The sequence below is a fragment of the Hippocampus zosterae genome, chromosome 12, assembly GCF_025434085.1.
Source record: "Hippocampus zosterae strain Florida chromosome 12, ASM2543408v3, whole genome shotgun sequence".
In the NCBI taxonomy this organism is placed as follows: Eukaryota; Metazoa; Chordata; class Actinopteri; order Syngnathiformes; family Syngnathidae; genus Hippocampus; species Hippocampus zosterae.
In genome coordinates, this window is record NC_067462.1 from 434,677 (window position 1) to 455,552 (window position 20,876).

Sequence of the window (20,876 nt, forward strand, 5' to 3'; positions counted from 1 at the left end):
TATTATTTCTAGCCGGTGAGGCGTCCCCGCATTGACCAAAGGCACACACAAAGACACGTGTGCATGCTTTGTTTCAAAGCAAATCCCACCAAATTGTTAGGAGAAAGATTCACACAGTCAACCCCCCCGCCCCCCTCCCAAAAAAAAAATATTGCTCATGAATTACAATGGCGGACGGACACGGAGTGAAGTTTAAACGTTGCTTATTTCACACATTCCTTAACCTTGCTCGCCTCATTTGACAACATACGCGCAACAACCCTTTCAGCCCCATCTGGACTTCAACATTTCCACCAATAACAAACGTGTCCGTCCATATTTTAGCTATGAACCGTAGCTATGAACATAGTGTCGATAAAATAACGGTGAGATAGCTCAGAAATGTGGCGCAAACCAGATGACGCTAATAGATTAGCGAACAGGCGAACATCCCTTTTTTTCCCTCTCTGAACTGTATGTTCTGAATGATGATTTAAAAAAAACAAACATCTGGACCATCAATAAACGGCCTCCTCCTTAGCTGTTCGGTTGGCATACTAGCTATAATAGCTAACTCAATTTGAACAAGCCTTGACGCGTTGCTCGCACGCACGCTAGTCAACAAAAGATGTCTCCTCGGCTAACACGTAGCATGTCATTTCAACGCGACCGGCTCAGTACAAAATCAACAACGCCAACAGATGAGCAACATGGCGAGGAACGTCAATTTTTGTTTAGCGGTAGCTGCCTAGCCCCAAACTTATCACTAGCCTGTTGGTGATCATGTTAGCAAACAACCAAGAGCTTTTCTCAGCGGTCGTGTTTGAACACCACCCACGGTACGGCTAAAAGGACGCTCGCGGCCGACGGCGGTGCGCGGCAACTCCTTTCACAAGCGACGATGCTGGAGTGTATTCATGGAAACGTCGATTTAGCCCACGCACACATTTGCTCTCTCACTACTCACGAACACCATCTTTCCCAATCTTTCCCACGAAAAAAAGAGACAAAAAACTAAACTAAACAGTGCTGTTAGGTTACTGGTCTTTGGTCCGAGTGGTCCTGGCTTCTACGGTTCCTCGTCCAATTTTCTGAAGATGCGTTTGCTGGTTCCGATTCTGGTCCTGGCGACCGGGTCCACTTCGAGGTCCCGATGCCTCGGCAAATCGTTTCTTCTTACAGGGCTCGGTTGCGTTTACTGATCTGATTTTCGGATACGAGTCTCGTCGAGCGGTCCGGGTCCGACTCGCTGCCCCCGTTGACCGGAGCCGGCCCTACTCGCCGCTGCACAGAAGAGGTCCCGGTCGGTGGATTTGGTTCAATGTGTTGGTACCGGTCCTGATGAGCGGCGAGCTGCTCCCGGTCTTACTTTTTGATCCCAATAATGACGGGCTCGGGCCGGCGCCGGTGCGACGAGCAGGTACGCTTCCCGCTGACGTCCAGACGGCTCGTGCTTGGGGCGTTCGTGTCGGCGGGCGTTCAAGGCTGAAGCAAACCGAAGCAAAGGTGAAAGTGCTCGCCGGTCGCTCGGTGCTGGTTTTGCCACGGGCCGGCGGGCGCTGCACAGTGTAGTCGACGTTCAGTGTTGCTCTCCCGCGGGGCTGCAGACGCGCCGGCCGGACTACAGGCGGGGCGCCCCGTCGGGCGCCGACGGCTCCTTTAAGATCTCTTCCCGCTTCACGCTCTCACCGACCTAAAGCACAACAACGGCACCTTTGTTTTTTCTCCCCCTAAGATAAGACCGATGAAATGATGCTTGTATCCAATTTGTTCAAAGATACTTTGAAAATCAACTAGGACGTCTCCCACTCCCCCCCAAAAAAAGTCGAGCTCAATGAAGGGTGATGAAACGATGCAAAATGAGTTCCGGAGTATTCTCTGTCCATGTCGACCTTTGACCTGAGAGCACGTACCTCCGCGATGAGCAGGCGCAGGGCGTCGCCGTGGCCTCGTCCCGCCCCCGGCGCCTCCTCTTCCCGCCGCCTGTCGGGGCGAGGGGGCGGCACCGGGGTGATGTTGATGGATGCCCGGTACACGGCGGGCCCGCCGGCGCCCGGCCCCGGGCCGAGGGGGGGCCCCGAGGAGGCGGCGTGCCGGTCGTCGCTCAGCTCCGACTGCAGGAGGAACTGCTCCCTCAGGAGGTCCGACACCTGCGCAAGCACGCCGATTGTGAGCAAAGCACCAAATGCCCCCCTTTCCGCCGAGTGGTGCCGAATCCAAAGCGAGCGAGCGCACAGACCACAAGTCAAGAGCGTGCGGAGCGCATGTACTGACCGGCTCCACGGCTCGCAGCGCCGAGCTGGCCGATGCCTCGTCAGAGCCGACGCCGAAGCCCTGACAGGGAAGGAAGAGGAGGAGCAACAACGCCTGCATGAGTTGCGCGGGCGCATCGCCGCACGCGCGCGAGCAAGCGAAGGCAGCGTTTACCTTGGGCGGCCCCGCGTCTTGCGTCAGCTCCATCAGTTTGTCCTCCAGCTGTTGTTCCAACGCCAGCAGTTCGTCTCTGACGGCCGAACGCAGAGACTCCAGCTGCTCCACCTCCAGCCTGAGACACGCAGGCATCAATGGACGCGCGCACCTACGAGACCAGGCCAAGAGTCAGCGTACCTGTCGGCGGGACTCAGATGATTGTAGACCAGCGCCTGCTGGCGGACGAGCGACAACTCCAGCTGGAGCATCTGCGTCCGGAAGGCGGCCAGGCTGCGCCGTTTCTGCCGCAGCTCGTCCAGGTCCTGGAGGGTAAAGGTCAAAAGAGGGGGGAGGAAAAGGCAAAGGGGTGCGCGAGGGCGGCGTTGCCACCGCGGGGCGCGTACGTACCTTTCGGCGGGGGTCTTCGGGACGGACGTCCGAGGCGTTGACGCGCTGCTGCCGGAAGACAAAAGTTTTCAAGAGATCGAGATACTGGTCGACAATGGACGTATCGAAAGTCTGCGCGCCCCCTTTCAACACCAGATATACGGCAACCAACCTGGTTGAGATTGTGAACGGTCCCCCTGATGTCATGAAGGACCCTCCTCAGCTGCATCTCCGTCCCAGACAACACCTGACCGGATCCCAGACTCGAACACGAGTGCAGGCCATGACCGGGACTGAGACCCGGGCCCAGACCCGGGTAGGTTCCCGGGCCGACGCCTAGGTAGGGGCTGTGAGCGAGACCGTGACCCAGATGAGGGCCGTTGACGGCGCCGGGGTAGGGGCCGTAACCCTGGCCGACACCCGGGTGGGGGCTCTGACCCAGATTAGGGTTAGAGTTATTCCCGATACCGTGGTGGGGGCCGGGACACTGGGCTTGACCCGGGAGTCCGCCACCCCAATGCGCCGCCGGGTCCGGAGCCAACGGGGGGAAGGTTCCGGGGTCGTAACCGTGGTAACCCAGGTAAGGCGGGGCCACGAAAGGGTGTGCCATGTGGTAGGTGCCGGCGTGGTACGGGTGCACGGGGGGAGTTCCCAAAGGTAGGTTCCACAGACTGGCGTAGTGGGGCGGCGTAGCCAAAGGAGGCGGGGTGAAGGTGAAGTGGTTGGAATAAGGCTGGAGGATGTTGGGGAGGCTGGCGTAGGGATGCGGGGGCGTGCTGTACAGCAGGGACGGGTTGAAGGAGGGGGCGGACAAAGGGGTCTGCGGTCTGGGGCTGGGGTTCGGGGAGAGGAAGATATCTCGTCCCGGGAGCGGGGTCCCGCCCTGCCGACGGTGTCCGAGCGGCTCCCGAGCGGACGAAAGATTCGGGACGCTCTGGCTGATCCAGGGCACCTCGGCGGGGGGGCTGGCGCATCCCAGCAGGCGGGACAAGCGATCGAAGGGACGCGGCGCGGCGGTGGCGTCTCGCTCGTCGGACGTGGCGGCGTTCTGGATCACCAGGGTGGAAATGCAGGTGGGCGAGTCGGCCCGCTCCGGCTCGTCGTCGGGCTCCCGGACGTAGCGGAAGGCGTAGCGGGGCTGACTGCTAAAGGCCCGGTCCGGCCCCAACTGGACCTTGACGGACGAGACCACCCTGGTGGGGGACGGCAGCGAGGATGGGAGAGAAGAGGACCTCTGCAAGGGAAGACCGCTTCGAGGACACCTTCGGCTCGAGCGCGGGCCCGCTTCACCCAAACGCTGCTTAACGCGACTCAGCGCACTCAGGACGGGGGAGTCCGAGGCAGGGAGACGGAAAGGGTGAGCCCGGGCTGCAGCGGCTTGAAGACTTGAGGCATGAGCTGACGGCGCGGGACCCAAGGAAAGCGATTGCGAAAGCTCCGAGGGCGGCGGATCCGAGGGCGGCGGATCCGAGGGCAGCGGATCCGAGGGAGGCGGATCCGAGGGAGGCGGATCCGAGGGCGGCGGATCCGAGGGAGGCGGATCCGAGGGCGGCGGATCCGAGGGCGGCGGATCCGAGGGAGGCACATCCGAGGGCGGCGGATCCGAGGGCGGCTGATCCGAGGGAGGCGGATCCGAGGGCGGCGAATCCGAGGGCGGCGGATCCGAGGGAGGCACATCCGAGGGAGGCACATCCGAGGGCGGCTGATCCGAGGGAGGCGGATCCGAGGGCGGCGGATCCGAGGGAGGCGGATCCGAGGGCGGCGGATCCGAGGGCGGCGGATCCGAGGGCGGCGAATCCAACGGCTCGGAGGGCGGTGGATCCTTCTGGGAGTCATCTTGAGAAGCTCGGGCATCTTCTTGTTTGGGATCTTGCTGAGGTTCTGGGGCGTCATGTCCCGCCGCAATGTTCTTGGGGAGCTGGTGGGCCTTGTACTGCGGCACCGGCTCGGACTCTTCATGGCCTTCTCCATCGTCTTCCCGCTTCCGGGAACTCTCGGTTTCTTGGGCGGCCGTCCCGGCCCAGGCAGCGGGTGGCGGCGACTCTTCGGTCCGCACGTCGGGCAAGTCGAACTGTTTCGGAGCCACGGGGGTGGTCACGTCCTGCGAGGGGTGTGATGTCACCGTGGTTTCGCTGTCACAGCTGTCGCTGCTCTCCTGAACCTGAACACACGATAACACCGTTTTTTTTTTCAATTTACGGTGCACTCGAACGTAAAGACGACGAAATGAGAAAACGATGCGTTGCCATTTTCGCGTCGCTTTCCGGAAAGGACCGACGGGAACAACTGCTTTTTTTTTTACTGCAGAATTTAAAAATAAATCATTCAGATGACCGATTGCCAGTTGATGTCTTGAAAACTCAAACGGAAGCCGCAAATTGAGAAAGGGCCTTTTCCCATGACCGGCTGACGACAAATCCAGAAGGCGCAACTTTCTCCATTTTTGGGGGAGGAGGTTTGTTAGCGAAAATGTTAGCGCACAAGGAATAGGCGAGAGGGCAAAGGGTCCACCTTGAGGTTGCCGGCGGCGTCCGGCGAGGACGTCTCCTCGGCGAAGCCGCTGCTGTCCGACTGCTGGCTCGTCGTCCGCAGCAGGTCTGCCGGGGGGAAAACGGGCGGCGGTCAGCTCGGGGGGGGGGGCTGCCGCCGGTCCGGCCCGTCAACAGCCGGTCTGCCCCACGCGCAGACACGCCCACGCGAGCAAAAGAAATTCTCCGACGCGAATTCTCACCCGAGCTTCTGGACGTTCCGGACAGGAGAGCTTCGCCTTCGATACTCTGAATCTGCGGAGATACGACTCAGTTTACGCCGGCAAAAGCAGAAGACGAAAAAGCCGTCGTTTGCAAGCGGCTTCAAAAGTCGAGAGAAAGCCGAGCGAAGGAAAAGCTCCCCCAAAATCCAAAGGCCGTACCTCCTCCATGTCAAAAGAGTCGGCGTTCTCCGTGCGCAGCTGAGCCAGCAGGGTCGGCGCCAGCGCCTTCTCGGGGGCCCGCGGGTCATCTGCGCTCGGACCGTCCGATTCGGGTTCGCCGCCGTTTTGCCTGGGGGGGGAGGGGCGGGGCGGGGGGGGGGGGGGCGGTTGACACGCGACGTCACGGCCGAGGGTTTTTTTTTTTGAATGGCCCGAGCGAGACGCATTTTGAGGCCGCTCCCGATTCTCAGATTTGATTGATTTTTTTTCGCAGGGGGGGCCGATGGCGACGCCGACGTCCGTCTCACCGGGGGTGCGCGCGCCGCTCCTTCTCGCCTTCCTCGGTGACGGTGGCCAGCGAGCAGCCGTCCTTCTTGCGGACGTGCTTGTCGGCGGGCCGCGCGTCCCCGTCGGCCACGTCCGGCGCTTCGGCGGGGGCGGGCGGCGCCCCGTCGGCCGGCCGGCCCGGCGACGCCGTCAGCAGGTTGTGCTTGCTCAGGCTCTTCTTCAGACGGTCGGCCACATTCTGAGCCGATTTCTTCCTCTGGAAAAGCGAGGGCGCCCCGGGCTCCTTGACGACCTCTCCACCTGCTGGGGTCGCGTGGTTCAAAGGTCGAGGTTACGTTTCAGTGGGCGCTGGCAATTTGGCCTCCGCTTGTCCTTCCCCACCAAAGACTGGAATAACCGTCCGCCACGCTCGCCGGGGTTACCTTGATCTCTGCCGCCGCCGCCGCCGCCGCCGCCAACGTTCTGGACGGGCTGGCCCGACACGTGGCCGTAAAGCTGGATGAACTGATTGGCCACCGTGGTCAAGACCTCGATCTGACGGAAGCGACCTAGCGGACGGCAGACAGTCACCATCTGAGCAAAGGCCTCGCCGTCGAGTCTCGCTCGAGGATTCCCTAAAAGTCCAACCGGCGGGACCGTAGACGGAGAGCGCCACTTTCTCCACGCGTTCAGAAACATGGCGGGGTGGCTCCGTCCTCGACAATAACAGAACAACAAAAAACAAAACCCAGTCCGTCTCCCGTTTCTGTTCTGGCCGCGGCAGGTTTTTGAAAAAGACGCGGCTCGGGAGCGGCCCACGAGATGACTTTGCCTTCCGCGTGGCGTCACGTCAGAATTAGCCCAAAGCTGTCACGAGGCCCGAGCTGAGCTAAGTGGGGGCCACTCCAGCTTTGTACTTTCACGTTAACCCACCCCCCAAAAAATGATCCGCCTCGAAAATGTCACCTGGGCTGCGAGTTTGACAAGACTTGGCCAGAAAATGGCAAAAAAAGTGCGTGCAAGAGCTGAAAAATGTTTCAGAAATGTTCAAAAAGGATGACGGGTCTCAACGCAAAAGGTCAGTCGGGTCATGAACGGGACTCGGCTAAGATGAGAGAGGGAACCAAAGCAAAAAAAAAGCAACATTTGGCGAGGGTCATGAAAAACAAGTCGCAAAAGAGCTCATGAGAAGGTGAGGGACAAGTCTTTTGTTTGGTTTTTTTCTTCACAGACTCTCCAAACAGGCTGAGGTTTAAAAATAGAAGAACGGAATGTACGTGCGCTGCAAAGCCTCAGGAGCTTTTTTGGCAGTCGAGCCACCTTCACCTCTCCAAATCGGAGCGTCAACTCCCGTCTCTCGCGTCTCCAATCACCGTTGAAAGGGGTCGCCATGACGCAAGGGTCCCGGGGAGCGGAAGCTCCCGGAAGACGGACGCTCCCTTTGACAACCGCGGCACTTTGTCAAGCCGCGTGTTTAACGGCCCGGACAGTCACGTCCAAATAAAGACGGCCATCTTGGAAACATCACGCCGCCTTAGGGGGGGTTAGCCGTAAACCGTAGGTGGGAGCGTGGGTGAGGGGGCGAGAGCAAGTATGCGAGCGGGACCGATTTGGCAGTTTGTCGGGGCCCGGGGGCGAGTGCGAGGAGGCGCGGGTGCGCAAGTGCAGGTGGAGGCCGCCGGTGATGACTGAGTGACGACGGGAACGAGAAGCAAGTCGGTGCACGCGAGAGCGCAAAAGCAAACGCGCGAGGTTGCGCGTGAGGCCGCGATGACGTGCGCATGTTAGCCAGTGCGTAAGCCAGCACGCGGCGAGCCGCGCCGCTCTAGCTAGCTCAGCAAACGCAATTAGCCGCGGAGGCTCACGCTAAAGCTCGAGCAAAGCCACGGAGGGTGACATGAAAAAAGCGCCACTGACTTGTCAGAGCGTAGTTGGGGTTCTCCAGCTCCATCCGCTGAAGTTGAGCTCCCAGGTACACCTGCGAGCACAGGAAGTGACATCATCGCTTCCACCAATTCCAAATTGGCCCTCGCCCCCACCCCCTCGCCGGCATTCGACAGCGGCCGCTCGGGTTTAGCCGGACCATCGACGACCTCGGATGATTTGGATTCGCCTACCTTGATGTCGATGCCCCGCGCCGCCGACGAGCTGCTGAAGAAGCGCGAGGGGATCTTGGAGGACATGTCGGGCTCGTCCCTCCCGAAACCCAAATTCAGCAGGATCTCCTCCGGGTCTTCCTCGTACAGGTCCAGCAGCTCCGACACGCTGCGGAAGCGCCGCCGCCGCACATGCAAGTCAGCGCACGCCGATAACGTTTCGTCACGACCGATCGGCATTCAATCGTCGTCGTCATCAGAGTAATAATCATGAAGAAATATATATATATATATATATATATATATTGATGATAGACACATGGTTTGTGTTCTGAAGTTATAAAAAGTCACGAAAAGGAGCCCCAAAAGGGAGAAAGTCAAGTCGTCCAGGCGGGGCCGTCGGCTAGCAAAGTGAGCGGCCGCCGCGTTTGCGAGATGCTAATCCGCCGGATCACGGGTACCCACCTGGACACGGTGCTGCTCTTTCCGGAGCCGGTGGAATTCATACTTCGGCCTTTTTCTTTGTACTGACCCCTCTTCTGATCGGCGGCCAGACCGCCACTAGGGGGGGGGCGAAAAACGGGAACTGAGCCGAGCCGGCGCACTGAGGGGGAGGCTACCCGAGACCGAGAGGACTCACCGGGTTCCCGTCTTCTTGTCGATGGACTGAAGATGGTCGGCTGCAATCGCACCAAAAGAACAACGTCAACAGGAGGCGACGACGACCAACACGAGTCATCCCGATGCCACGAAAACGATTCCGCTCGAGGTCGGAAAAAAAAATCTTTGGTTATGCAGCCAAGTCTCGAGGGCCTGCAGGTCTTACGAACTAAGAAAGGGCCACATCAGAAACCCTCCACATCCGGGCCACCGCCTCTTCCGGCTCCTCGGGAGGGCACGATCGAACCGCGCGCGCCAAAAGCCGCCCCCACCCCCCCCCCCCCCCGCCATGTACTCGCGTGGCATCGGGAAGTGGAAGAACGGCGAGCGACTCGCCTTCAGCTCCCAGCGAAAGGTCATCTTCAAAGCTGCAGCCGTTCCTGGCCGCCCCTGTTGGCCGGTGACAAACGCCGGCGTCAACACTCCGGTCGCTCGTGGCGCCGAGGGGGCGCTTACCTTTGCACGCCGGTGCGCTCTGATCGTCTAGCGACACGGCCAGCGGCGTCCTGATAATAACAAAAAGAACACAACATAATGGGGTGTCAGATCTCGCCCTCCCAGAACACCTCTCTAGATTGGCTCAAACACACGCACATATAACAAGGTTATGTAAGAAAACAGGCTAGGCTAGGCTAGCTCCTTTCTCTGGCTCCAGGTGAAGGAATTGCTTCTGTGACACTAGCTCGCCGTCGCGTACTGCCGCGCGCTAGCTAACCCAGACTTACCTGTCCGGCGGGCTACACCTTCGTCCGCGACGGCGCGACGCGCGGGTCGGCTCCCGGCGTGGGCCAGACCCAACTCGACTAGACTAGAGCGGACGCGCTTATGCAAGACGACGCGCTTATCAACGGGACAAACTTCATGCTAGCTTGACACACGTAAGAATTACACACCCATTTTTTTTTTCTCACGCCTTGACAAGACGACTTTTTATCTCACCTCCAAATTTCAACATTCGTACAGTCGGCTACACACGCACGCACGCACTTATTTACGCAAAGTCATCCGCTTAATATGCAAACACACACACACGTTCACACATATTTGCAAAACACACATTACGAGGCACATTCGCACACAACTAAAGTTTGCGTAACTCGGGACGGCCGCCACGTTCGCAGGTCCTCCGGCGCTTGTCAGGGTAATGAGTGATTTAGCAACACGGGAACACCGTGCGCGCATGCGCGCGCGCGATAAGAGTGTTGACTCGGCAGGAAAAGAAGCAACTCCTCCTTTGTTGACTTTCTCTCTCGAGTCTCGACGGCATTCGACGGCGTCCGCTCGGGCGTGTGCGAAGACCGCATCGGTTCTACGTCAGCGGGCCGATGACGCTAAACACACTTTGAAGCGTCGCGGGGGGAAAGAAAGAGCGTCAGCCCGTCGTTTCGCGCACGAGTATGCCGTTAGCGTAGCAGGGCCGACACCTGCGCGATAACCGACGGCGACGAGTCTCCAACTTTGGAGGGGCCGACCGATTGGATTTCAGACCTGCCGCAATTCTCAACCCGGGCCAGAATGTCACCGCTTGGCCTTCATCGAAATGCCCCTAAGTGTCGTTGCGCCTTTTGCCCACTAGATGGAGCGCCGACTCCATTCGAACAGACGGCCATCTTTCCCCAGACCATTTTTATCTTCACAGAAACCAACTGTGTTCAGGCTTCAATTTGCTGAGTACCCCCCCACACCCCCCAACTCCCCCCACCCCCTCCCTTCCCTGTTTTTCCATTCAAAACGACACATCAGCGACACAGAGCAGATCACACAAACGGCGGGATTCTTTTCCGGACGCGCGCGGAGCACTCCGCCTGCCTTGGCAGCCGCTTCTTAAGCAAGCAAGCGGTCCTGAATTTGAAGACCAGTTTTCCTCGGTGTGCGCTCTAGCTGAGCGAGGAACTCCTGAACATTCTCCAATCAGATTTGACTGGGCTGCCAATCATCCCAAAGTGGAGTGACTTACCTGCATTGGTCAAGCCAGCAGGTGATCTTGTTGGGTCCTGCAAAAGTGACAGCGTAAGAAGACAGGCAACAGTATGACATCCAAACGGCTTACCCCGCCCCATTGAGCCCTCCCCAAAAAATGTCATTCAATTTCTAAGAATGCCCTGAAGCTTTCGTCACGGTGACTAATGCGGGTGTTTGTTTTGTTTTTTTTGCTTTAAGGGTTTTTTGGGTTTGCTCTCGTAAATGCCGTTGACAAATAAGCGCGGGGAGGTGAGAGAGACGCACAAAAGTCAACAGGTGGCGTGTTGAAACAAGAGCAACCAAACGTTGCCATCCAAAACCACTGCGCCGCCAGGGAAATACCTGACTGCCATCGTATGGGCTGCCCTCAGCGGAACGGCTAACGGAAGGCTGACGAGCGCAAACAGTCACGAGATGAAAGTCCTCCGGGGTCAAGGCGGCGCAAATACAAACATTTTGCTTTCATAAAACAAGTCCATCCTATCCGGAAGCATTTGCGGCGAGTCGGACGCTGCCGGCGTAGCGCTTCGCACAGCGGCCCCGAATGCCGAGCAAGAGGCGTCTTGAAAAAGTCCTTTGTCTACCAGACTACCAACAACATCAAAAACCCTCATCTTGCACCAAAGACCCTCATCTTCCATGCGCCAAGGTCCATGAACGACTGTACCCGAGTGTACGTGGTGAGGCTGACCTGGTTCTTCAGAGGTCTTCTTCGGAGCTCTGTTGGACTCACTGCAGTCCGGCGGGACTTCGTGAGGGGATTTCTGCTGGGATTCAAACGTCTGGACTTTTTGCGTTTCCTGCCAAGTGGAGTCCCTACTCTTGGCCCAGGCCCGCCGTCTTACGGACGCCAGGGTGCATCTAGGAGCGGCGCTGCCATCTGGAGGTCCCGATGGGGAACCACAACAATGAATCATCAAGGATCACGTGACCAAACCTGACAAGTACGGAGGAGGAGGAGGAGGACCTGGGTCCGGGTCCAAGAAGATGGCAGTACTCTCCATGGTTGCGACGGCAACATCCGCAGCTACTAGTAGACCTGCGAGGACACAAGAAGAGAAAGGGAACCATGAGAATCGGCTAGGACAATGGATGAGTTGAGACAACTGGAACCGTGACAACCGACGGATCCGGAGGTACCGAAAGAACCACTGGAAGGAGACCAAACCACGGAGACCAAATCAAGCAAATGGGCAGAATTACTGGAATCACCGGGAGAACGAGAGCCATTGGGAACACCGGCAAACATTGTCGGGACCATTGGGACCGTAGAGGCCACAGAGACCACTGGCACCATGAGAGGCACAAGTACGACAAGAAGCACCGAGACCACTGAAACTAATGGCACTATTGGGATCGATAGAACCGCGGATCTGAGCCGAGCCATGAAAGGTCACTGGCACCGCTGGCCCTGGGCAGATCCGCTGGGGCCAAATGGACCACTGAGACCACCGGCATCAGCGGCGCCAGCGAGAACCACTTTGACCCCTGGAAACGTACGAACCGCTGGCACCACTGGGAACAGTTAGAGCCATTGAAGCCACATGAAGCCCCGAGACCACCGGAACCACAGAGGCCACTGCGAACCACCGTGAACATCGAGATCACTGGAAACAGAGAGACGACTGGGACAACTATCGTTCATGTGAAACCACGAGAATAATTGGAAAGACTGGACCTGGACAATGATGGCTACGGACGCGACAAAGGAAGACCGTGGCCAAAAATAGATGAGCTGGGACCAGGACGTGTGAAACAGGAAATAAGTGTTTACAGCCATCAGCGCAACAACTTCCTGTCTGGAGTGGGCGTGCGTGCGCACGCGTGTGTGATTTTCATAAACAAATTCAAGACATCAACACGGAGGCACACGTATGCAAACTCACTCACAAGGACAAATGTGTAAACGACGGCGCCCGATTGTCCTTTGAGGCGTCTAAGCGTGGCCGTGGTGGCGCAGTTGGTTTTCGGCTACTTTTATTTTGTTTGTTTTCCAATCTTTAAAGTCATTTGTCATTTGGTTTTACCTTGACATGTTGCATGCCAAGTGGCGGAATGTTTTCAAAACATCACAAAATCATTGATCTTGGCATTCAACACGACGCAACTAAACAAACTAGTTAGTGGCATTTTATAAACATGTCACGACACGCTAATTAGGAAGACGATATCAAGACAAACCATTTGGTCAAACCCCAAGAAGCCTTTCGCATCTGTTCAATCTGGTGAGTGGCATTTTAATCACGTTTCTCCTTTCTCAAAAACCGTGCCCACGTCACGTCTCGGCCGGATGACTGCAATGCACTTGGACTTTGGAGTCAACCAATCCTCCATAAAGCGTCTCCCGCGGGTCCAGAATGCTGACCGATACTCATAAGTAGGAGCGCATACCTCTGCACAGCTCGTTTGATAGTCCTGCGGTTTGTTTTCAATTCTTGAAATGGCCTGGCCCCACCTTGATTTTTCGTCGGACGTTTTTTGCGCTTTCTACAGTCTTCATGATTATTTTATCGTTTGTTGTTGTGTGACTTGTTTTTGCTCCACGTACAGGACTTTGTATCCAGTCCTCCAGAGACACACTCGAGTTGAGCTGAATTATACGTCTCGTGAAATGCGAGTGACAAGTGCCACCGATTCCTTTGCGCATCCGAGTCCGAGTAAGGCTATTCAAGTACGGCAACATCATTTATTCTTGACGTGGACATGAGCCAAAGTGCGAGTGACAGAACTTTCCCGACCTGGTGTTGACGTTCGACGTCACCGCGCAACTTGTGCAGCAGCCGATTACACAAGTTGAAGGCTTTTCGGTGCCGCCTTCCTGCCTGCCTGCCTGCCTGCCTGTCACCACTGTCGCAAACGCGACTCCAAGCACAAGTTTAGCGCATCGCTAGACACGCGAGCTCCCGGTTCACTAAATGAAGACTCCAAGTCGTGAGAGCAAAACATCGCGATTAGTGAGTTGTTCGTCCGGATTAAAAAAAACCGTCACAAACAAGTTCATCAAGTTTTGGGGCGAAAATTGAGCGAAGGGGGCGGGCCGCGAAATCTCTTTTTGGGGTGAAACGTTTGTCCAAGTTGTCAGCCGGCGTGGAGTTGCGGCGCTCACCTTCTTCATGTTGTCCTCGCGTCCGTCGGATGCGAGTGAGAAAAGTGTCAAGAGTGGCAAAGATTTGTCAAGAGTTGACTCGTCCTCCCCCGTCGTCTCCGCTCGAGTCTCGCATTCCTGCTTCCGCTTCCTCCTTCGTGCCCACCGCGAGACGAAAATAAAAGGGGGAAACAGCACCTCCTGGCGGAGACGAAAATAAAAAGGAAACAGCACCTCCTGGCGGAGACAAAAATAAAAGGGAAACGGCACCTTCTGGCGGACCGCCGCCGCCTTGCAGCCTCCAGAATGGAATTTGAAAAGACTCGATTGTCTTTTAACTTGAGCTTTTCTTTGAAATATTTAGGAGCAATTTAGCTTACGTTTTGATCAATGACTTGGTGAACTAAATATTGCACTCTACGGACTGCAAGTAGCAACATTTATCAAGCAAAGAAATGGCTTTTTACTTATTTTATTGAACATTAATCAAGTGGACAAGGAGGCTTGACGGACATCTGCTCTCAGCCTGTCGTTTGGTGTGGCGTGACAACCCCCCCCCCCCCCCCCCCCCGCGCGTGCGCGATTATGGCCAGCGGCCAAGAGCACGGCAGGTAAATGTCGGCACCGGTGAGCAGATGGTCTCGGCCCTGCGCCCCTCTGGACCGGTGACCGCCAAAAACACTCCCGCACATGTGACCTCAGCCCCCCCCCACCCCCCACCCCGTCAAACTGACAGCACCCTCGCACTCGCGCGGGCAAACAATGGAGGACAGTCTTCTGTGAGCCACTAGAGCATCTGTAATAGAGGCAATCTTTGACCTTCTTGTGCAACTGGACTTGAACTCAACATTCGTTCGCCCAAACACACTCACACACATACACACACACACACACACACACACACACACACACTGTTCTGCACCCTGCGCATGTCCTCCTCGCCCTCCCCCAAATTCCCGAATGGTGAAGCAACAGTGAAGGGTAGTGCAAGTTGATCCACTCATCAAAATAAACAAGCTCCGAACCAAAAGGAAGCCGAGACCGTCGCAGCGAGCTCAACCGGCACCTGGACCGGGAGGGAGGGCGGGAAAAGGAGCAAAGATGTGCCCCAGAACCAGGGATTGGAACACCATCGCAACCGCTGACAAGAAGCAAGAAGCAAGACAACGAGCGGCCATGCCCGCGAGAAGGCACCAGGACCGGAACCTGAAATCATGAGCGCTAACAAGTCCGGCAGGAGCAGCCCGACAGCGCCGCCTGTCGCTCACAAACGCAAACGCGGCAGGTCGTCAACCTCCGTGTTCGGGAGACGACAGGAAGGCGAAGGCTGGAGCGGAGGGGTTCTGTTCCTCCGCCTTGGGGCTGAGCGCTTTCTTCCTTTCCCACCCGGACTTGGCTTTGGGCGGCGCCGGCTCCACTTTGGGTCGGCGGGCGACACTCGCACTTCTCCATCGCGTTCTGGGACGCATTGATCACCCGAGACACGCCCGAGTGTATTGGTGCAGGCTGTTGTGCAGTTGTGACAGGCCTCGCTTCCTTGTGATGACAATTAGTGGCTGTTAGGGAGCAGGGTGTGTGTGTGTGTGTTTGCAGCAGCAAAGGGGTGGGGGGCGGGGCGGTATGGGGAGGGGGACAGCTGCTGTAGAAGGGCACAATTAACAAACCCAAGAAAAATATTTGCTAATGAGGATGCACAAACTCCTGAGACCTGATCAGGTGTATCAGGGGTGGCGGTGGGAGGGGAGACGGGGGGGCATGTGACAACCACACATATGCCAAGATCAAGCTGAAAAGCCCGCGGCTGTTCCTCATGTTTGGCCGAGCATCCATTCATTCGCGCTAAGAAGCGCAGCTGACCAACAAAGACGCCGGCACGCGCGGTGACGGCACGCCGGCCGCACAAGTGTCGCTTTGTGGGGTCGGCGTGGGGTCGGCTGGCACGGCTTTCGGGTTCGCGCTCTGCGTGACGCCATCCCGGCTGACATCACGCAGCAAAGGGGCCGGCCGGGTGACCGTTGGCCGTCGGCGCGGGCTCCGCAGCTGCTAATTGTGTGCAAATGTCAGCGCCCGGCCAGTTGCTAAATGAACCGCCGGGAGCGGGAGCGGGAGCGGGAGCGTCGCCGCCTCATTAAAGGACACAGTGACAACACGGCGGTGTGTGCGCGTGTCCTCCGGAGGGAAATTAGCGACGGTGGTCCCCGATGCCGGGCCACGCCCACTCCCAGCAGGCCCGGCGACAGCTAATTGTTGGGACGGCGCGCGCCTCCAGCGACGCGGCCTCGCAAACGTCAAAGCGGGACCGCGCAGGCCTTGGCGTGCCCGCATCAACGCGCTAGCCGTTAGTGTGTAGAGTGGCCACATTCAGTCAAACGCACACAATGCGCACGTTTGTGTGTAGAAAAAAGATGTCGGCCAACATGGAGACGGTCTGGGTTGTGTCGGCTCTTAAAAGAAAAAATAAACCCAAACAAGTGGATTCTGAAAACTAATCTCTGAATTTCAGAAAACCCGCCAAGCCCTCGTTGGCCATCACAAAGACAGCTGGCGCGCTCGCTTCACCCATCGTTGGGCGACCTCCGTTTTGGGCACCAGGCTCGGCGACGCGGGCCCGGCGGACTCGCTCTCCCGATCGGCGGCGGCGGCAAAGCCGAGCATTTGCATGCGTTGCGGGCCCAGGCTAAGCGGCGACGTGTCACGCAGCGTGAGCGCGACAAGACTCCCGCAACGACAACAGCCACCCGCTAAACGCGCGTCTGTCCGAGCCGCGGGGGGCCGGAGACGTCCGCCGCCGCTCTCTGACGGACGCGCCGAGCCTCCGAGACAAAAGCGGGACGGAAAAGGCGGGAGAGAAGCCGGAGGCGCCTCGCTTTGGGCTTCTGAGCAACGTGACAACATTTGAAGGCGTTTTGTCTTCTCTGGCGCTCGTCTTCCGTCTCGGGCGCGGACGCCGTTCTGCGCTCATGCCAGAGGTGGGCCGCAAAACGAGGAATCGCCAAGCAAGCGTCTTTGGCTTTTGAAGAGACAAGAGCGAAGAGACTTTCCCGAGTCGTTCGGATCACTTTGGGCCACGTGCGTCCCCGGAACTTGAAGCCCGCTCGCATTTAAGCTAGCCCGTCGACGGGCGGATCGGCGGCACGGCGGCCGTCGTGGTGAAGAAGGGGCGGAGCCAAAAGGCCCAGCTCTCGTTTGACAGAGGATCTCGGTTCCCGCCCTCGCGCTTTGGATTCGGAGCTCGAGACGAGAAAAGCCGCCATCGAGGTCGGACGTGACGCGTTGTCCCGCAGGGTCGGTCCCGTTTCTTTGTCGATGGGTCCGGCTTCCACGGAGAGGACGAGGAGAGACGCACGCGCCCGTGTCAGCGACTCCAGGCGAGGCTCCGTGGCGCCCCCTCCTTCCCTTCGGAGCGCGGCTCTGCCGGCGAACCTCGAAGGCCGCTCGCGTGCGCGCCCGCGGCTGTCCGCGCATTTGACACATGCTAATGTATGCTAATGCCGAGCTGCACGACACATCCGATGACATCACGGTAAAGGGGCGCTCATCTTCATCTTTTTCTTCTTCTTCTTTGACTTCTGCCCGGCCTCAAATGTTGACCCGCCCGCCCCGGTGCTCCCTGAGGACACGCACGCGCAAAATGTCCTTGGCTTGCCATGTTGACTTTCTGCCGCTTGGCAGAGAGGCTACAGAACAAGTGTTTTGCGTGTGTGTATGTGTGTGTGTGGGGGGGGTTCTTAGAGACACACATTGAAGTCTTGTGGCTCCGATCCAGATCTGACACACACACACACACACACACACACACATTTTTGCACTTCGACTTTGCCCTTGATGTGTGCGTGCGTCTGTGTGAGCAGATGGATGGGTCACATAGGTCCAGAAAAAAAGTGTGTTTGTGTGCTTTGCTGATGCACAGCATAAAAAAAGAGTGATGATCACAGTAAAAAAAAAAACGTTTACTTTCTTGATCTGCCATGGGAAATTGCACATACAAGTGCACTCACAAAAAAGGGAAATAGATATGTAGTGTCTCGGCCAGATTTGGACAGTCAGCTAAAGTCATCTTCGACACCACGACTCTGAAGACGTTATTCTTAGTCCACATGTTTAATGATGGAGAAAAAAGGTGAAACTGTAACATACAATACAAGGCAATACAATCGCGAGATTAGCGAGACGTCATGGTGCTAACACAATTAGCGAGCGCTAGCTCAAATCCTAACATGTTCTTTTTTCCACATTGTCGAGCAGCATTTCTAACACAAAGTGCCACAGGACTGTTCACCAAAAACAAAACAAACTTGTACACATCCACGATGCCACCAAAGGCGTGAGATGTATGTGGATTGTGCTGATTAAATTTGACTACCGTACGTTTCTTTCTCGGTGACGATCTATCGCGCTCCTTCTTGCTTCCGTGTACGCGTCTTCCGCTTTCGTGACGTCACGTCCGGTTGTGAACTACGCTGCTTGCAATGAATCAATAAAGTGACGTGGTATAAAGAAAATACTCAGAACTAAGCATAGAAATATTAACGTTACTTCAGTGTAAATTCAATACAACATTCAAATTTAGATTAACTGTTAGTTAGTTAAGATAAGATCTCCTTTATTTGTCCCACACTGGGGAAATTGACAGCCTCCAGCAGCAAGAATGTAGGCAGAAAGAAGAAAAAACAAACACCGTTCAATTAAGTGCAATAGAAATACAAAATGGATAAATGGCAGTGCTATTTACAATGCTTTTTCACATCCCACACATCACATCATTTAATTATTATTATTATTATTATTATTATTATTATTATTATTATTATTATTGTTACTTTTATTCAGCAGCCTGACAGCAGTCGGTTAGAACGAGCGTCGGTATCTCCTTCTTACAGCGCGGGTGTTTTTTTTTTTTAATATGTATATGTATGTGTGTGTGTGTGTGTGCGTGTGTACTTGCGCGCGCGTGAGCAGGCGTGCACTGACGCGTACTTGATACTGACAAAGTGAAGCGCGGGCGGGCCCTCACTGGGGGCGGGCGGCCTCCCGGCGCGGAGGGCTGCGGCGGGCGAGAGGGGCTTGCCTTCCAAAGCACTCCATGAACACGCACACGAGCGCAAAGGCGCGAGGAGGTCACAGGAATTCCTGAGGCCGCGCGGGGTTCAGAGGTCATGAGCCGTGCTTGAAACGAGACAACATTTTCAGAAAGCTGACAAGCTTGAACGTGAACATTGATTTATTTGAAAATGGGATTCCGACCCCAACCCCCACAAGAACACAACTTGTTCCAAGCGCATCCCTTCCTTCTCCCAAAAGTACGTTTTGGGCAATCTTCATATTTTTCACGAAGACGACATCATCAAATAAAAGACACCGCATGGAAGGTTTAGGGAACGCGCATGCGCGTGCGCGTCTGAGACTTTGCGTGCGCCCAAGATCTGCGTACGGGAGATGTGAGACGTGCGAGTGCGGCAAAAGCAGGAGATGAAAGCGCAGAGACAAAGCGCCGGCGCACTCTGCGGCGCTGCCACAATGAGGCCAGCCGGCAGTGGAAAGTGACACCTTTGCCATCTCGGAGGGGCGGGGGCGGGGGGGGGGGGGTCCCGAAAGGTAGGCCAAGTCGCAAGGTAGCTGATTCCGGACAAAGCGGCTTTATGCAAATGCGCGCAACAAGCTGGAATTTGGAGGAGGCCCCGCCCCCTAGTTCCTAATCTGTCCTGATTGCGTCCAGCGTCTCCTTTCACGCGCGTAATCCTCAGCAAGTGCCCGCCGCCTTTCACAAGGACCCCATCAGGGCCGTCGGGGCTTTTTTTTCTGTCCCTATTGTCAGCGGGATAAAGAGCGAGGAATCAAAAGGCGTCATTACAAGGCTTTTTCTCAAATGTTTTCATGCTGGGGGGATGGGAGGGGGGTCGGCGGTCCTCCGACTTGGAGCGGAGTTAGCGCCCTCGTTAGCGTCCGTGGCCAGTAGCGGGCCAAGTCCACCGGAGTCGATCGCGAGCCGTCAGCGTCTCGGTTTCGGCGTCACTTCGGGAACCTGGCGGGAGGGGCCGGCCGCCCGAAGCCGACCGGCCCGCACGCGCCGCACAGGCAGAGGGGCGGCCCCGAGGCCGGCCCCGAGCCCCAGTGCGCGACGGCGAGCGGGCTCTCCGGGGGGCCGGGGGACAGCACGGGACCTTTGAGGGCGGCGAGCGAGGGGGGCGAGGCGCCCGAGGAGGCGGGGAAAGGCTCTCGGCCGAGGAGCGGCCGCCCGGGACCCGAGACGAGGGGCCAGCCCCCCGTCAGCAGCAGCCGCGGGCCGGGCCCCGCCCCGGCCGCCGCCGCCGCCGCCCCCGCGCTCAGCTCGCCCAAGAGCTGCCGCATCTCTTGCAAGGAGGAGCCCAGCAGCAGGATGTAGTTGCGCGCCAGCACCAGCGTGGAGATCTTGGACAGGCGGCGTCCCGCCGGGTGGGGCGGCGCTGAGGCGGGGGCGGAGGAGGCGTAAGGCACCATCACCTCCCTCAGGGCGTCCATGGCCACGTTGAGGTCCTGCATCCTCTTCCTTTCGCGGCTGTTGATCTTCCTCCTCAGTTCCTGCTGCTCCTCGGCGCTGAGTTCTCGGACCGCCTTGGAGGAGGCCCCCCTGGCCGCAGCCCCCGGTGCCGGCGGCTCGCCGAGGCGGGGGGGGCGGGAGGCGGCGCCGCACTGGGGTTCCCGGAGGGCTCGGTGCATCGGGCTGCTCAAAAGGTTCATCTGCGACTTAGCTCCCTGTCGTCGCGACGACCTTCTCGCTCCGCGACGAGGACTGCCAAAGTAATGCCTCCTCGCATGCTGGAAAGTGAGCTAAATGACCCCCCCCCACCCACCCCGCCCCTGACCAGCCCCCACCCCGCCCCCCAGGACAGCTCCTATCCAACATTTGCCATTTATTCCTCCAAATCCGCAGCGCCGGTATGGCGACTCCCCCATCGGGACCGGCGCGTCGCCATTTGCGGGCCACTTTTTGCAAAGACAACGGGAGCATTGACTCTTGAGCGCCACGCCCGCCCCGCCGCCACGCGAGGGTCCCACGCCAGGCGGCGGGAGGACCGCGGGCTGCGACTCCAAACACAAGGCGGCTTGTTTGCGACAGAAGGACGAGGGCAGGAAGTCCGCA

The 20,876-nt window shown here is 57.6% G+C and overlaps 2 protein-coding genes across 5 annotated transcripts; both read right to left on the reverse strand.

Moving 5' to 3' along the window:
- Positions 1-232: 232 nt before the first annotated feature.
- On the reverse strand, positions 233-13,944 carry itprid2 (ITPR interacting domain containing 2). Of its 4 annotated transcripts, none has more exons than XM_052081554.1 (22): positions 13,778-13,944; positions 11,639-11,710; positions 11,363-11,551; positions 10,667-10,703; positions 9,166-9,215; positions 9,046-9,099; positions 8,690-8,729; positions 8,515-8,610; positions 8,071-8,218; positions 7,871-7,931; positions 6,397-6,522; positions 5,995-6,274; positions 5,687-5,816; positions 5,507-5,558; positions 5,287-5,372; positions 2,948-4,936; positions 2,797-2,844; positions 2,587-2,711; positions 2,407-2,524; positions 2,254-2,313; positions 1,893-2,129; positions 233-1,672 (listed from the first exon to the last, which is right to left on the reverse strand). In XM_052081554.1, exons 2-22 carry the CDS (start codon positions 11,673-11,675, stop codon positions 1,601-1,603), a joined length of 4,035 nt encoding a protein of 1,344 aa, XP_051937514.1. In that variant the 5' UTR covers positions 11,676-11,710; positions 13,778-13,944; the 3' UTR covers positions 233-1,600. The 4 variants fall into 4 exon arrangements, with proteins under 4 accessions (XP_051937514.1, XP_051937515.1, XP_051937512.1 ...); XM_052081555.1 differs by having other exon boundaries at positions 2,797-2,841; positions 5,995-6,277; XM_052081552.1 differs by having other exon boundaries at positions 5,995-6,277.
- A 5,814-nt stretch (positions 13,945-19,758) lies between these two features.
- On the reverse strand, positions 19,759-20,570 carry olig1 (oligodendrocyte transcription factor 1). The gene has a single exon (XM_052083170.1). It carries the CDS (start codon positions 20,471-20,473, stop codon positions 19,766-19,768), a length of 708 nt encoding a protein of 235 aa, XP_051939130.1. The 5' UTR covers positions 20,474-20,570; the 3' UTR covers positions 19,759-19,765.
- Positions 20,571-20,876: the final 306 nt, after the last annotated feature.

Coding starts and splice junctions, on each gene's coding strand:
- itprid2 (XM_052081552.1), bottom strand. CDS start 11,675: ATGGAGAGTACTGCCATCTTCTTGGACCCGGACCCAG. Junction 5,817..5,994: donor GAGCGGCGCGCGCACCCCCG/GTGAGACGGACG, acceptor CTCCCCCCCCAG/GCAAAACGGCGGCGAACCCG. Junction 2,314..2,406: donor AAGACGCGGGGCCGCCCAAG/GTAAACGCTGCC, acceptor CTTCCCTGTCAG/GGCTTCGGCGTCGGCTCTGA.
- olig1 (XM_052083170.1), bottom strand. CDS start 20,473: ATGAACCTTTTGAGCAGCCCGATGCACCGAGCCCTCCGGGAACCCCAG.